This window comes from Cinclus cinclus, chromosome 32 (genome assembly GCF_963662255.1).
Source record: "Cinclus cinclus chromosome 32, bCinCin1.1, whole genome shotgun sequence".
In the NCBI taxonomy this organism is placed as follows: Eukaryota; Metazoa; Chordata; class Aves; order Passeriformes; family Cinclidae; genus Cinclus; species Cinclus cinclus.
This window is the reverse complement of record NC_085077.1, coordinates 1,225,339-1,240,689: the sequence shown is the minus strand read 5'-3', so window position 1 is coordinate 1,240,689 and position 15,351 is coordinate 1,225,339. Positions and strand designations below refer to the sequence as shown.

General features: G+C 44.4%; 1 protein-coding gene across 1 annotated transcript; it reads right to left on the bottom strand.

Annotated features, from left to right (window-relative positions):
* Nucleotides 1-313: 313 nt before the first annotated feature.
* On the bottom strand, nt 314-15,301 carry RDH8 (retinol dehydrogenase 8). The gene is made up of 6 exons (XM_062511874.1): nt 15,196-15,301; nt 14,177-14,338; nt 10,373-10,552; nt 7,192-7,285; nt 3,469-3,652; nt 314-538 (listed from the first exon to the last, which is right to left on the bottom strand). The coding sequence occupies exons 1-6, from the start codon at nt 15,299-15,301 to the stop codon at nt 314-316; spliced, it is 951 nt and encodes a 316-aa protein (XP_062367858.1).
* Between the last annotated feature and the right edge of the window lie 50 nt (nt 15,302-15,351).

The window sequence follows — 15,351 nt, the reverse complement described above, 5'->3', positions numbered from 1 at the left end:
CTTCAGCAGGTGAGACACCTGAGGACCCCCAGGCTCAGGTGAGACCCCCCCCCCCCCCAAAACCCCCAAAATCCCCCAATCCCCCCCAAAAAACCCCAAAATCCCTCGATTCCACCCCAAATCCCCCCCAGGACCCCCCAAAACCCCCAAATTTTCGAGGTGCTCTCAGACGATGATGACTCAGAGCACACCTGGGCACGCCCAGGCTCAGGTGAGACTCCCCAAAACCTCCCCAAAAAACCCCAAAATCCCTCGATTCCACCCCAAATCCCCCCCCAGGACCCCCCAAAACCCCCAAATTTTCGGGGTGCTCTCAGACGGGGGTGACCCTGCGGCGGCAGCAGCGGCAGGTGAGACACCTGAGCAGCGCCAGGCTCAGGTGGAAGGCGGGGCCGAGGTCGAAGAGGAGGCGCTGGAAGGTGCGAACCCCCAAATCCCCGCGGGGGTCGGCGAAGCGCAGGGCGAGCAGGGGAGAGTACAGGGGGTTGGTGGGGGTCCGGAATGGGGGGCGGGGGGCGCCGATCACCTCCACGATGGCCTGGAGGGGCACAGGTGAGGGGGACCCCAAAAATCCCCGAAAAAATCCCAGCCAGGTAACCCAAAAAACTCCCAAAATTCACTCGGAAAGGTTCAAAATGCCCCAAAAATGGACCCAGAAACCCCAAAAATCCACTCAGGGACCCCCAAATCCCACCACGATGGCCTGGAGGGGCACAGGTGAGGGGGACCCCAAAAATCCCCGAAAAAATCCCAGCCAGGTAACCCAAAAAACTCCCAAAATTCACTCGGAAAGGTTCAAAATGCCCCAAAAATGGACCCAGAAACCCCAAAATTCCAGCCAGAATTGGGACCGAGGGTCTTCAATCACCTGGGGGGGGCACAGGTGAGGGGGACCCCAAAAATCCCCGAAAAAATCCCAGCCAGGTAACCCAAAAAACTCCCAAAATTCACTCGGAAAGGTTCAAAATGCCCCAAAAAATCCCCAAATTCCCCCCAAATTTGGGTCAGAATTGGGACCGAGGGTCTTCAATCACCTGGGGGGGGGGCGGGGGGACACAGGTGAGGGGGACCCCAAAAATCCCCCCAAAAAAATCCCAGCCAGGTAACCCAAAAACCCCAAAAATTCACTCGGAAAGGCTCAAAATCCCCCCAAAAATGCCCAAAAATCGCTTAAAATCCCCAAAAAATCACTAAAAAATCCCCCAAAAAAATCCCCAAAAACCCCCAAAAAATCAAAAAAATTTCACAAAAAAATCACGAAAAGATCACCAAAAAAATCCCCCCAAAAATCTAAAAAAAATCCCAAAAAATCATCCAAAAAATCCTCAAAAAAATCCCTCCAAATAATCCAAAAAAAAATCTCAAAAAAATCCTCAAAAAAATCCCAAAAAAATTCCAAAAAATCTGCAAAAAATCCTCAAAAAATCCCCAAAAAATCTCCAAAAATAATAAAAAAAAATCCTCAAAAAATCCCCACAAAAAGCCCCAAAAAATCAAATAAAATCGCAAAAAATCCCCCAAAAATCAAAAAAAAAATCTTCAAAAACACCCAAAAATCCCCAAAATATCCGCAAAAAATCCAAAAACAATCCAAAAAACCCCAAAAAAATCAGCAAAAAAGCTCCAAGAAATCCCCCAAAAAATCCCAAAAAATCTCCAAAAAATCCACAAAAATTTCCCAAAAAATCCCAAAAAAATCCTCAAAAAAACCCAAAAAATCCAAAAAAATCCCCAAAAAATCCCCCAAAAAAAACCCCCAAAAAATCCCTAAAAAAATCCCTAAAAAATCCTCAAAAATCCCCAAAAAACCCCCAAAAAACCCCCAAAAAATCCCTAAAAAATCCTCAAAAATCCCCAAAAAACCCCCAAAAAACCCCCAAAAAACCCCCAAAAAATCCCAAAAAAATCCTCAAAAATCCCCAAAAAACCCCCAAAAAATCCCCCAAAAAAATCCCAAAAAAATCCTCAAAAATCCCCAAAAAACCCCCAAAAAACCCCCAAAAAAATCCCTCAAAAATCCTCAAAAATCCCCAAAAAATCCCCAAAAAACCCCCAAAAAATCCCTAAAAAATCCTCAAAAATCCCCAAAAAATCCCCAAAAAACCCCCAAAAAATCCTCAAAAGTCCCCAAAAAACCACCCAAAAAATCCTCAAAAAATCCCCCAAAAATCCTCAAAAAAATCCCCCAAAAATCCAAAAAAATCCCCCAAAAATCCTCCAAAAATCCCCCAAAAAATCCCTAAAAAATCCTCAAAAATCCCCAAAAAACCCCCCAAAAATCCCTAAAAAATCCTCAAAAATCCCCAAAAAATCCCAAAAAAACCCCCAAAAAATCCCTAAAAAATCCTCAAAAATCCCCAAAAAAACCCCAAAAAATCCCTAAAAATCCCAAAAAAATCCCCAAAAAATCGAAAAAAATTGCCAAAAAACCCCTAAAAAATCCCTAAAAAATCCTCAAAAATCCCCAAAAAACCCCCCAAAAAACCCCTAAAAAATCCCCAAAAAATCCTCAAAAATCCCTCAAAAATCCTCAAAAATCCCCAAAAAATCCCCAAAAAACCCCCAAAAAATCGAAAAAAATTGCCAAAAAATCCCCAAAAAATCCCCAAAAAATCCTCAAAAAATCCGCAAAAAATCCAAAAAAATTGCCCAAAAATTGCCAAAAAATCCCGAAAATTTCCCAAAAAATCCCGAAAAATCCCCCAAAAATCCCCCAAAAAACCCCCAAAAAATCCCTAAAAAATCCTCAAAAATCCCCAAAAAATCCCCAAAAAACCCCTAAAAAATCCCCAAAAAATCCTCAAAAATCCCTAAAAAATCCTCAAAAATCCCCAAAAAATTGCCAAAAAACCCCCAAAAAATCTCAAAAAAAATCACAAAAATCCCCAAAAAACCCCCAAAAAACCCCCAAAAAATCCCTAAAAAATCCTCAAAAATCCCCAAAAAACCCCCAAAAAACCCCCAAAAAATCCCTAAAAAATCCTCAAAAATCCCCAAAAAATCCCCAAAAAACCCCCAAAAAATCCTCAAAAATCCCCAAAAAATCAACAAAAAAATCCCTAAAAAATCCTCAAAAATCCTCAAAAAATCCGCAAAAAATCCAAAAAAATTGCCCAAAAATTGCCAAAAAATCCCGAAAATTTCCCAAAAAATCCCGAAAAATCCCCCAAAAATCCCCCAAAAAACCCCTAAAAAATCCCTAAAAAATCCTCAAAAACCCCCAAAAAACCCCCAAAAAACCCCTAAAAAATCCCCAAAAAATCCTCAAAAATCCCTAAAAAATCCTCAAAAATCCCCAAAAAATTGCCAAAAAACCCCCAAAAAATCTCAAAAAAAATCACAAAAATCCCCCAAAAACCCCCAAAAACCCCCTAAAAAATCCTCAAAAACCCCCAAAAAACCCCAAAAAAATCCCCAAAAACCCCCAAAAACCCCCTAAAAAATCCCGCGCAAATCGCCCACCCTCACCTGTGCGACCTCGTCGGGGCTCTGGCCGAAGGTGTGGAACACCTGGCGGCTGGCGGGCAGGTAAATCTCGCGGAAATAGCGCAGGGTTTCGGGGTCGCTCCCGGGAAATTCCGAGTTTTCCACTTCCTGCAGAACTTTGCGCTCGAATTCCGAATTCACCGGGCCGGGCTCCACCAGGGACACGCTGAGGGTTGGGGGGATTTTTGGGGGGGTTTTTGGGGGGTTTGGGGATTTTTTGGGGATTTTTTGGGGATTTTTTGAGAAATTTTTGGGGATTTTTGGGGGAGTTTGGGGGATATTTTGGGGGTTTTTGGGGATTTTTGGGGATTTTTCGGGGATTTTTCGGGATTTTTTGGGAAATTTTCGGGATTTTTTGGCAATTTTTGGGCAATTTTTTTGGATTTTTTGCGGATTTTTTGAGGATTTTTTGGGGTTTTTTTGGGGATTTTTTGGCAATTTTTTTCGATTTTTTGGGGATTTTTTTGGGGATTTTTGAGGATTTTTTAGGGATTTTTTTGTTGATTTTTTGGGGATTTTTGAGGATTTTTTGGGGGTTTTTTGGGGATTTTTTGGGGATTTTTGAGGATTTTTTAGGGATTTTTTGGGGGTTTTTTAGGGGTTTTTTGGGGGTTTTTGAGGATTTTTTAGGGATTTTTTGGGGGGTTTTTGGGGTTTTTTTGGGGATTTTTGTGATTTTTTTTGAGATTTTTGGGGGTTTTTTGGGGATTTTTTGGGGATTTTTGAGGATTTTTGAGGGATTTTTGAGGATTTTTTGGGGATTTTTTGGGGGTTTTTTGGGGGTTTTTTGGGGATTTTTGAGGATTTTTTAGGGATTTTTTAGGGGTTTTTTGGGGGATTTTTGGGGGATTTTTCGGGATTTTTTGGGAAATTTTCGGGATTTTTTGGCAATTTTTGGGCAATTTTTTTGGATTTTTTGCGGATTTTTTGAGGATTTTTTGGGGATTTTTTGGGGATTTTTTGGGGATTTTTTGGGGATTTTTTGGGAAATTTTTGAGAAATTTTTGGGGATTTTTGGGGGAGTTTGGGGGATATTTTGGGGATTTTTGGGGATTTTTCGGGGATTTTTCGGGATTTTTTGGGAAATTTTCGGGATTTTTTGGCAATTTTTGGGCAATTTTTTTGGATTTTTTGCGGATTTTTTGAGGATTTTTTGGGGATTTTTTGGGGAATTTTTGGGAAATTTTTGAGAAATTTTTGGGGATTTTTGGGGGAGTTTGGGGGATATTTTGGGGATTTTTTGAGGATTTTTTTGGGATTTTTTGGGGGTTTTCTGAGGATTTTTTGGGGATTTTGGGGGATTTTTTGGCAATTTTTTGGCAATTTTTTTGGATTTTTGAGGATTTTTTGGGGACTTTTGGGAATTTTTGGGGATTTTTGGGGATTTTTTGGGGATTGTTTGGGGATATTTTGTTGATTTTCGGGGAGGGTTTTGGGGATTTTTTGGGGATTGTTTGGGGATTGTTTGGGGATTTTTTGGGGGATTTTTTGGGGGATTTTTTGGGGATTTTTTGGGGGATTTTTTTGGGATTTTTGGGGGGATTGTTTGGGGATTATTTGGGGATATTTTGTTGATTTTCGGGGAGGGTTTTGGGGATTTTTGGGGGAATTTTTGGGGGATTTTTTGGGGGATTGTTTGGGGATTATTTGGGGATTTTTTGGGGATATTTCGTTGATTTTCGGGGAGGGTTTTTGGGGATTTTTTGGGGAATTTTTCGGGATTTTTTGAGGATTTTTTGGGGGATTGTTTGGGGATTTTTTGGGGATTTTTTGGGGATTTTTTGGGGGATTGTTTGGGGATTATTTGGGGATTTTTTGGGGCTATTTCGTTGATTTTCGGGGAGGGTTTTGGGGATTTTTTGGGGGATTTTTTGGGGGATTTTTTGGGGATTTTTTGGGGGATTGTTTGGGGATTATTTGGGGATTTTTTGGGGCTATTTCGTTGATTTTCGGGGAGGGTTTTGGGGATTTTTTGGGGGATTTTTTGGGGGATTTTTTGGGGGATTGTTTGGGGATTATTTGGGGATTTTTTGGGGCTATTTCGTTGATTTTCGGGGAGGGTTTTGGGGATTTTTTGGGGGATTTTTTGGGGGATTTTTTGGGGGATTTTTTGGGGGATTTTTTGGGGGATTGTTTGGGGATTATTTGGGGATATTTTGGGGATATTTTGTTGATTTTCGGGGAGGGTTTTGGGGATTTTTTGGGGATTTTTTGGGGATATTTTGTTGATTTTCGGGGAGGGTTTTGGGGATTTTTTGGGGATTGTTTGGGGATTTTTTGGGGCTATTTCGTTGATTTTCGGGGAGGGTTTTGGGGATTTTTTGGGGGATTTTTTGGGGGATTTTTTGGGGGATTTTTTGGGGGATTGTTTGGGGATTATTTGGGGATATTTTGGGGATATTTTGTTGATTTTCGGGGAGGGTTTTGGGGATTTTTTGGGGATTGTTTGGGGATTTTTTGGGGCTATTTCGTTGATTTTCGGGGAGGGTTTTGGGGATTTTTTGGGGGATTTTTTGGGGGATTTTTTGGGGGATTTTTTGGGGGATTGTTTGGGGATTATTTGGGGATTATTTGGGGATATTTTGTTGATTTTCGGGGAGGGTTTTGGGGATTTTTTGGGGATTGTTTGGGGATTTTTTGGGGCTATTTCGTTGATTTTCGGGGAGGGTTTTGGGGATTTTTTGGGGGATTTTTTGGGGGATTTTTTGGGGGATTTTTTGGGGGATTGTTTGGGGATTATTTGGGGCTATTTCGTTGATTTTCGGGGAGGGTTTTGGGGATTTTTTGGGGGATTTTTTGGGGGATTTTTTGGGGGATTGTTTGGGGATTATTTGGGGATTTTTTGGGGCTATTTCGTTGATTTTCGGGGAGGGTTTTGGGGATTTTTTGGGGGATTTTTTGGGGGATTTTTTGGGGGATTTTTTGGGGATTATTTGGGGATTTTTTGGGGCTATTTCGTTGATTTTCGGGGAGGGTTTTGGGGATTTTTGGGGGATTTTTTGGGGGATTTTTTGGGGGATTGTTTGGGGATTATTTGGGGATTTTTTGGGGCTATTTCGTTGATTTTCGGGGAGGGTTTTGGGGATTTTTTGGGGGATTTTTTGGGGGATTTTTTGGGGGATTTTTTGGGGGATTTTTTGGGGGATTGTTTGGGGATTATTTGGGGATATTTTGGGGATATTTTGTTGATTTTCGGGGAGGGTTTTGGGGATTTTTTGGGGATTTTTTGGGGATATTTTGTTGATTTTCGGGGAGGGTTTTGGGGATTTTTTGGGGATTGTTTGGGGATTTTTTGGGGCTATATTGTTGATTTTCGGGGAGGGTTTTGGGGATTTTTTGGGGGATTTTTTGGGGGATTTTTTGGGGGATTTTTTGGGGGATTGTTTGGGGATTATTTGGGGATTTTTTGGGGCTATTTTGTTGATTTTCGGGGAGGGTTTTGGGGATTTTTTGGGGATTTTTTGGGGATATTTTGTTGATTTTCGGGGAGGGTTTTGGGGATTTTTTGGGGATTGTTTGGGGATTTTTTGGGGCTATATTGTTGATTTTCGGGGAGGGTTTTGGGGATTTTTTGGGGGATTTTTTGGGGGATTTTTTGGGGGATTTTTTGGGGGATTGTTTGGGGATTATTTGGGGATTTTTTGGGGCTATTTCGTTGATTTTCGGGGAGGGTTTTGGGGATTTTTGGGGTCCCCCCGCACTCACAAGACGTTGAACTGCAGCAGCTGCACCGCCAGGCTCTCGCACAGCCCCTCCACCGCAAACTTGGAGGCCGAGTAGACGTCGTTGAAAACAACCCCTGCGGGCACCCCAAAATTTTGGGGGGGTCTGGGAGGGGTTTGGGGGCTCCATCCCCCCAAAATTTGGGGTTTGGGAGGAGTTTGAGGTCTCCATCCCCCAAAATTTGGGGTCTGGGGACTCCATGCCTCCAAAATTTGGGGTTTGGGAGGGGTTTGAGGTCTCCATCCCCCCAAAATTTGGGGTCTGGGGGCTCCATCCCCCCAAAATTTGGGGTTTGGGAGGGGTTTGGGGGCTCCATCCCCCCAAAATTTGGGGTTTGGGAGGGGTTTGGGGGCTCCATCCCCCCAAAATTTGGGGTCTGGGGGCTCCATCCCCCCAAAATTTGGGGTTTGGGAGGGATTTGGGGGCTCCATCCCCCCAAAATTTGGGGTTTGGGAGGGGTTTGAGGTCTCCATCCCCCAAAATTTGGGGTCTGGGGGCTCCATGCCTCCAAAATTTGGGGTTTGGGAGGGGTTTGGGGGCTCCATCCCCCCAAAATTTGGGGTCTGGGGGCTCCATTCCCCCAAAATTTGGGGTCTGGGGGCTCCATCCCCCCAAACTTTGGGGTTTGGGAGGGATTTGGGGGCTCCATCCCCCCAAAATTTGGGGTTTGGGAGGGGTTTGAGGTCTCCATCCCCCAAAATTTGGGGTCTGGGGGCTCCATCCCCCCAAAATGTGGGGTTTGGGAGGGGTTTGAGGGCTACAGCCCCCCAAAATTTGGGGTCTGGGGGCTTCATTCCCCCAAAATTTGGGGTTTGGGAGGGGTTTGGGGGCTCCATCCCTCCAAAATTTGGGGCTTGGGAGGGGTTTGGGGGCCCCATCCCCCCAAAATTTGGGGTTTGGGAGGGGTTTGAGGTCTCCATCCCCCAAAATTTGGGGTCTGGGGGCTCCATTCCCCCAAAATTTGGGGTCTGGGGGCTCAATCCCCCAAAATTTGGGGTTTGGGAGGGGTTTGGGGGCTCCATCCCCCCAAAATTTGGGGTTCGGGATGATTTTGGGGTGGATTTGGGGTGAATTTTTCGGGGGTACCGGGTAAGATTTTGGTGTGAATTTTTGGGAGTTCCGAGGAGGATTTTGGGGCGATGTTTTTGTTTTTGTTTTTTTTTTCTTTTTGTGTTTACCGAGGATGATTTTGGGACGATTTTTGAGGCGATTTTTTTGTTTTTTGTTTTTTTTTTTTTTTTGTTTTTACCGAGGATGATTTTGGGATGATTTTTGGGGCGATTTTTTTGGTTGTTTTTGGTTTTTTGTTTTTTTTGTGTGTGTTTACCGAGGATGATTTTAGGACGATTTTTGAGTCGATTTTTTTTTTTGGTTTTTTTTGTTTTTTGTTTTTTTTGTTTTTGTTTTTACCGAGGATGATTTTAGGACGATTTTTGGGGCGATTTTTTTGTTTTTTTTTTTTTTTGTTTTGTTTTGTTTTTGTTTTTACCGAGGATGATTTTAGGGCGATTTTTGAGTCGATTTTTTTTTTGTTTGTTTTTTTTTTGGTTTTTTTGTTTTTGTTTTTACCGAGGATGATTTTAGGACGATTTTTGAGTCGATTTTTTTGGTTGTTTTTTTTTTTTTTTTTTGTTTTTACCGAGGATCATTTTAGGACGATTTTTGAGTCGATTTTTTTTTGTTTTTTTTTGTTTTGTTTTGTTTTGTTTTTACTGAGGATGATTTTAGGACGATTTTTGAGTCGATTTTTTTTTTGTTTGGTTTTTTTTTGTTTTTTTTTTGTTTTTGTTTTTACCGAGGATGATTTTAGGACGATTTTTGAGTCGATTTTTTTGGTTGTTTTTTTTTGTTTTGTTTTGTTTTGTTTTTGTTTTTACCGAGGATGATTTTAGGACGATTTTTTTTTTTTTTTTTTTTTTGTTTTGTTTTGTTTTGTTTTTACTGAGGATGATTTTAGGGCGATTTTTGAGTCGATTTTTTGTTTGTTTGTTTTTTTTTTTTTTGTTTTGTTTTGTTTTTGTTTTTACCGAGGATGATTTTAGGACGATTTTTATTTTTTTTTTTGTTTGTTTTTACCGAGGATGATTTTAGGACGATTTTTTTTTTTTTTTTTTTTTTTGTTTTTGTTTTTACCGAGGATGATTTTAGGACGATTTTTGAGTCGATTTTTTTGGGTTTTTTTTTTTTTTGTTTTTACCGAGGATGATTTTAGGACGATTTTTGGGGCGATTTTTTTGGTTGTTTTTTTTTGTTTTGTTTTGTTTTTGTTTTTACCGAGGATGATTTTAGGACGATTTTTTTTTTTTTTTGTTTTGTTTTGTTTTGTTTTGTTTTTACCGAGGATGATTTTAGGACGATTTTTGAGTCGATTTTTTGGGGTTTTTTTTTTTTTTTTTTTTGTTTTTACCGAGGATGATTTTAGGACGATTTTTGGGGCGATTTTTTTGGTTGTTTTTTTTTGTTTTGTTTTGTTTTTGTTTTTACCGAGGATGATTTTAGGACGATTTTTTTTTTTTTTTGTTTTGTTTTGTTTTGTTTTGTTTTTACCGAGGATGATTTTAGGACGATTTTTGAGTCGATTTTTTGGGGTTTTTTTTTTTTTTTTTTTTGTTTTTACCGAGGATGATTTTAGGACGATTTTTGGGGCGATTTTTTTGGTTGTTTTTTTTTGTTTTGTTTTGTTTTGTTTTTGTTTTTACCGAGGATGATTTTAGGACGATTTTTGAGTCGATTTTTTTGGTGTTTTTTTTTTTGTTTTTTGTTTTTTGTTTTTACCGAGGATGATTTTAGGACGATTTTTGAGTCGATTTTTTGGGTTTTTTTTTTTTTTTTTTTTTGTTTTTACCGAGGATGATTTTAGGACGATTTTTGGGGCGATTTTTTTGGTTGTTTTTTTTTGTTTTGTTTTGTTTTGTTTTTGTTTTTACCGAGGATGATTTTAGGACGATTTTTGAGTCGATTTTTTTGTTTTTTTTTTTTTTGTTTTGTTTTGTTTTTGTTTGTTTTTGTTTTTACCGAGGATGATTTTAGGACGATTTTTGAGTCGATTTTTTTGGGTTTTTTTTTTTGGTTTTTTTTTGTTTGTTTTTGTTTTTACTGAGGATGATCTTAGGACCATTTTTTTTTTTTTTTGTTTGTTTTTTGGGGAGGGTGGGGGTCTCACCTTGCAGCCCCATGACGCTGCTGACCACCACGATGTGGCCGCTGCGGCGTCGCTTCATTTGGGGGAGCAGGGCCTGGGCCAAGCGCAGAACCCCAAAAACGTTGGTGTCGAACACGCGCTGAACCTGCGGCCCCGTGGCGCTTTCCAGGGGTCCCACCAGCCCCACCCCGGCGTTGTTCACTGGGAGGGGTCGGGAGGGGGGAGAGGGGGGGGGCGGTCAGGGAATAAACTCCCCCCTCCCCAAAAAAAAAAAAAAAAAAAAAAAAAATCCCGAAATCCCCACTAAAATCGGTCCAGGGGGTTCAGAGTTACTCAAATCTCATCAAATCCCACGAAATCAGCGCAAAATCCCATAAAATCCACCACTCCCCCCCCGTAAAAATTAATATTAATATTAATATTAGTATTAATATTAATATTAATTTTAACAGTATCATTAATATTAGTATTAGTATTAATATTAATATTAATATTAGCATTAATATTAATAGTAATAGTAGAATTAATATTAGTATTAATATTAATATTACTATTAATATTAGCATTAACATTAGTATTAATATTAATATTAATGTTAATGTTAATGTTAATATTAACAATAATGATAATAATAATAGCAATAATAATAGTAATAATAATAGTAATAATAGTAATAATAATGATATTAATAATATTAATAATAACAATGGTAACAATAATAATAATAATAATAATAATAATAATAATAAAATAATAGTAATAATAATAATAATCCACTACCCTGGGTGGGTATAGGGGGATAAGGAACGACCCCCCCCAAAAAAGAAAATAAAAATCCCGAAATTCTCCCCTAAAATCTGCTCGTGAGATGCAAAACTTTCAAAAGGCCCCAAAACCGCCCAAACTCAGCCCAAAAACTCCCCCAAAATCCCCCCAGACCACCCCAAAATCCCCCCAAAGCAACATCGAACCACCATAAAATCCCAAAAAACCCCTCAAATTCCCCCAAAACGCCCCCAAACCACCCCAAAACCCCCAAAATCCCCCTAAACCACCCCAAAACCCCCCAAAATTCCCCCAAACCGCCCCAAAACCGACATCAAACCACCCCAAATTCCCCCAAAATCCCCCCAAACCACCCCCAAACCCCCCAAAATTCCCCCCAAACCACCCCCAAACCCCCCAAAATTCCCGCAAACCAACCCAAAACACCCCAAAATTCCCCCAAACCGCCCCAAAACCGACATCAAACCACCCCAATCCCCCCCCCAAAATCTCCCCAAACCCCCAAAACCGACATCAAACCACCCTAAACCCCCTAAAATCCCCCCAAACCACCCCAAAACAGACATCAAACCACCCCAATCCCCCCCTAATGCCCCTAAACCACCCCAAAATTCCCCCAAACCACCCCAAAACCCCCCAAAATCTCCCCAAACCCCCAAAACCGACATCAAACCACCCCAAATTCCCCCAAAATCCCCCCAAACCACCCCTAAACCCCCCAAAATCCCCCCAAACCACCCCCAAACCCCCAAAATTCCCCCAAACCGCCCCAAACCCGACATCAAACCACCCCAAACCACCCCCAAATCCCCCTAAACCACCCCTAAACCCCCCCAAAATTCCCCCAAACCAAAACCCCCCAAAAATTCCTCCAAACCACCTCCCAAAACCCCCCAAAATCTCCCCAAACCACCCCAAAATCCCCCAAAATCTCCCCAAAACCCCAAAACCGACATCAAACCACCCTAAACTCCCCCAAAATCTCCCCAAACCCCCAAAACCGACATCAAACCACCCCAAAACCCCCCAAAATCCCCCCAAACCACCCCAAAACTCCCCCAAAATCTCCCCAAACCCCCAAACCCGACATCAAACCACCCTAAACCCCCTAAAATCTCCCCAAACCACCCCAAAACAGACATCAAACCACCCCAAAACCCCCCAAAATCCCCCCAAACCACCCCAAAACTCCCCCAAAATCTCCCCAAACCACCCCAAAACCCCCCAAAATCCCCCCAAACCACCCCAAAACCCCCCAAAATCCCCCCAAACCACCCCCAAACCCCCCAAAATCCCCCCAAATCACCCCAAAACCCCCCAAAATCTCCCCAAACCCCCAAAACCGACATCAAACCACCCTAAACCCCCTAAAATCTCCCCAAACCCCCAAAACCGACATCAAACCACCCTAAACCCCCCCAAAATATCCCCAAACCCCCAAAACCGACATCAAACCACCCTAAACCCCCTAAAATCTCCCCAAACCACCCCAAAACAGACATCAAACCACCCCAATCCCCCCCTAATGCCCCTAAACCACCCCAAAATTCCCCCAAACCACCCCAAAACCCCCCAAAATCTCCCCAAACCCCCAAAACCGACATCAAACCACCCCAAATTCCCCCAAAATCCCCCCAAACCACCCCCAAACCCCCCAAAATCCCCCCAAATCACCCCAAAACCCCCCAAAATCTCCCCAAACCCCCAAAACCGACATCAAACCACCCCAAATTCCCCCAAAATCCCCCCAAACCACCCCAAAATCCCCCAAAATTCCCCCAAACCACCCCAAAATCCCCCAAAATTCCCCCAAACCACCCCAAAACCGACATCAAACCACCCCAAACCACCCCCAAATCCCCCTAAACCACCCCTAAACCCCCCCAAAATTCCCCCAAACCAAAACCCCCCAAAAATTCCTCCAAACCACCCCCAAAACCCCCCAAAATCTCCCCAAACCACCCCAAAATCCCCCAAAATTCCCCCAAACCACCCCAAACCCGACATCAAACCACCCTAAACTCCCCCAAAATCTCCCCAAACCCCCAAAACCGACATCAAACCACCCCAAAACCCCCCAAAATCCCCCCAAACCACCCCCAAACCCCCCAAAATCCCCCCAAACCACCCCCAAACCCCCCAAAATCTCCCCAAACCCCCAAAACCGACATCAAACCACCCCAAAACCCCCCAAAATCCCCCCAAACCACCCCAAAACTCCCCCAAAATCTCCCCAAACCCCCAAACCCGACATCAAACCACCCTAAACCCCCTAAAATCTCCCCAAACCACCCCAAAACAGACATCAAACCACCCCAATCCCCCCCTAATGCCCCTAAACCACCCCAAAATTCCCCCAAACCACCCCAAAACCCCCCAAAATCTCCCCAAAACCCCAAAACCGACATCAAACCACCCCAAACCACCCCAAAATCCCCCCAAACCACCCCAATCCCCCCCAAAATCCCCCCAAACCACCCCAAAACCCCCCAAAATCTCCCCAAACCCCCCAAACCCGACATCAAACCACCCCAATCCCTCCCCAAAATCCCCCCAAACCACCCCAAAACCCCCCAAAATCCCCCCAAACCACCCCAATCCCCCCCCAAAATCCCCCCAAACCACCCCAAAACCCCCCAAAATCTCCCCAAACCCCCAAAACCCGACATCAAACCACCCCAATCCCTCCCCAAAATCCCCCCAAACCACCCCAAAACCCCCCAAAATCCCCCCAAACCACCCCAATCCCCCCCCAAAATCCCCCCAAACCACCCCAAAACCCCCCAAAATCTCCCCAAACCCCCAAAACCCGACATCAAACCACCCCAATCCCTCCCCAAAATCCCCCCAAACCACCCCAAAACCCCCCAAAATCCCCCCAAACCACCCCAATCCCCCCCCAAAATCCCCCCAAACCACCCCAAAACCCCCCAAAATCCCCCCAAACCACCCCAATCCCCCCCCAAAATCCCCCCAAACCACCCCAAAACCCCCCAAAATCCCCCCGAACCGACCTCAAGCCCCCCCAGATTTCCTCACCCACGACGTCCACGCGCCCCCCCGGGATCCCCCCCAGGCACTCGGCCACGGAGCTGTCGCTGGTGACATCGAGCTGCAGGATCCGCAGGGTGTCCCCAAGGGTGGCCCCGGCCGCGGCCTCCAGCGGCCCCCGGCGCGACAGGTCCCGCATGGTGGCCAGGACTGACACCCCAAAAACGGGTCAGGGACCCCCAAGGATTCATCAGGGATCCCAAAAACCCCAAAAACGGGTCAGGGACCCCCAAGGATTCATCAGGGATCCCAAAAAACCCCCAAAGATTCATCAGGGATCCCAAAAACCCCAAAAACGGGTCAGGGACCCCAAAGAGCGGCCAGAGATCCCCAAGAAACCCCAAAGATTCATCAGGGATCCCAAAAACCCCCAAGGATTCATCAGGGATCCCAAAAAAACCCCAAAGATACATCAGGGATCCCAAAAAACCCCAAAAATGGGTCAGGGATCCCAAAGATCGGCCAGAGATCCCAAAAAACCCCCAAAGATTCATCAGGGATCCCAAAAACCCCCAAGGATTCATCAGGGATCCCAAAAAAACCCCAAAGATTCATCAGGGATCCCAAAAACCCCAAAAACGGGTCAGGGATCCCAACGATCGGTCAGAGATCCCAAAAAACCCCCAAGGATTCATCAGAGATCCCAAAAAACCCCCGAAGATTCATCAGGGATCCCAAAAACCCCCAAGGATTCATCAGGGATCCCAAAATCCCATCTTGGGGACAGTCCTGGGGTGTCCCTTAAAGGGTTGGGGACAATCCCGGGGTGTCCAGTCCCTTCTCTCTCACCTTGGGGACATTTGGGGACATTTGGGGACCCCTCCTCACCCTCCTGGGGTGTCCCACGTGTCCCTTAAAGGGTTGGGGACAATCCCGGGGTGTCCCCTCCCAGCTGTGCCCAACCCCTCCCCTCCCGCCCTGGGGACATTTGGGGACATTTGGTGACACCTCCCCTCACCCTCCCCTCCTTGGGGACACCCGGGGACATTTTGGGGACCCCTCCTCACCCAGGTATCGCCTCCGGGGGTCCCGGGCGAGCCGCACGGCCAGGGCCAGGCCGATGCCCGAGGAGCAGCCGGTGACAAGGACAGTGCGGGCCGGGGGGGTGGCCATGGTGTCACCTGCCCCTCCCCTCCCCCCGGGAAAAGGCTCTTAACGGGATC

Excerpts from the sequence above, each read along its gene's own strand:
- RDH8 (XM_062511874.1), bottom strand. The coding sequence starts at position 15,301 with ATGGCCACCCCCCCGGCCCGCACTGTCCTTGTCACCGGCTGCTCCTCG. Across the intron at positions 14,339-15,195 it reads CCCCCGGAGGCGATACCTGG|TCCTGGCCACCATGCGGGAC; the intron begins GTGAGGAGGGGT and ends TTGGGGTGTCAG. Across the intron at positions 539-3,468 it reads GCCCCGACGAGGTCGCACAG|GCCATCGTGGAGGTGATCGG; the intron begins GTGAGGGTGGGC and ends GTGCCCCTCCAG.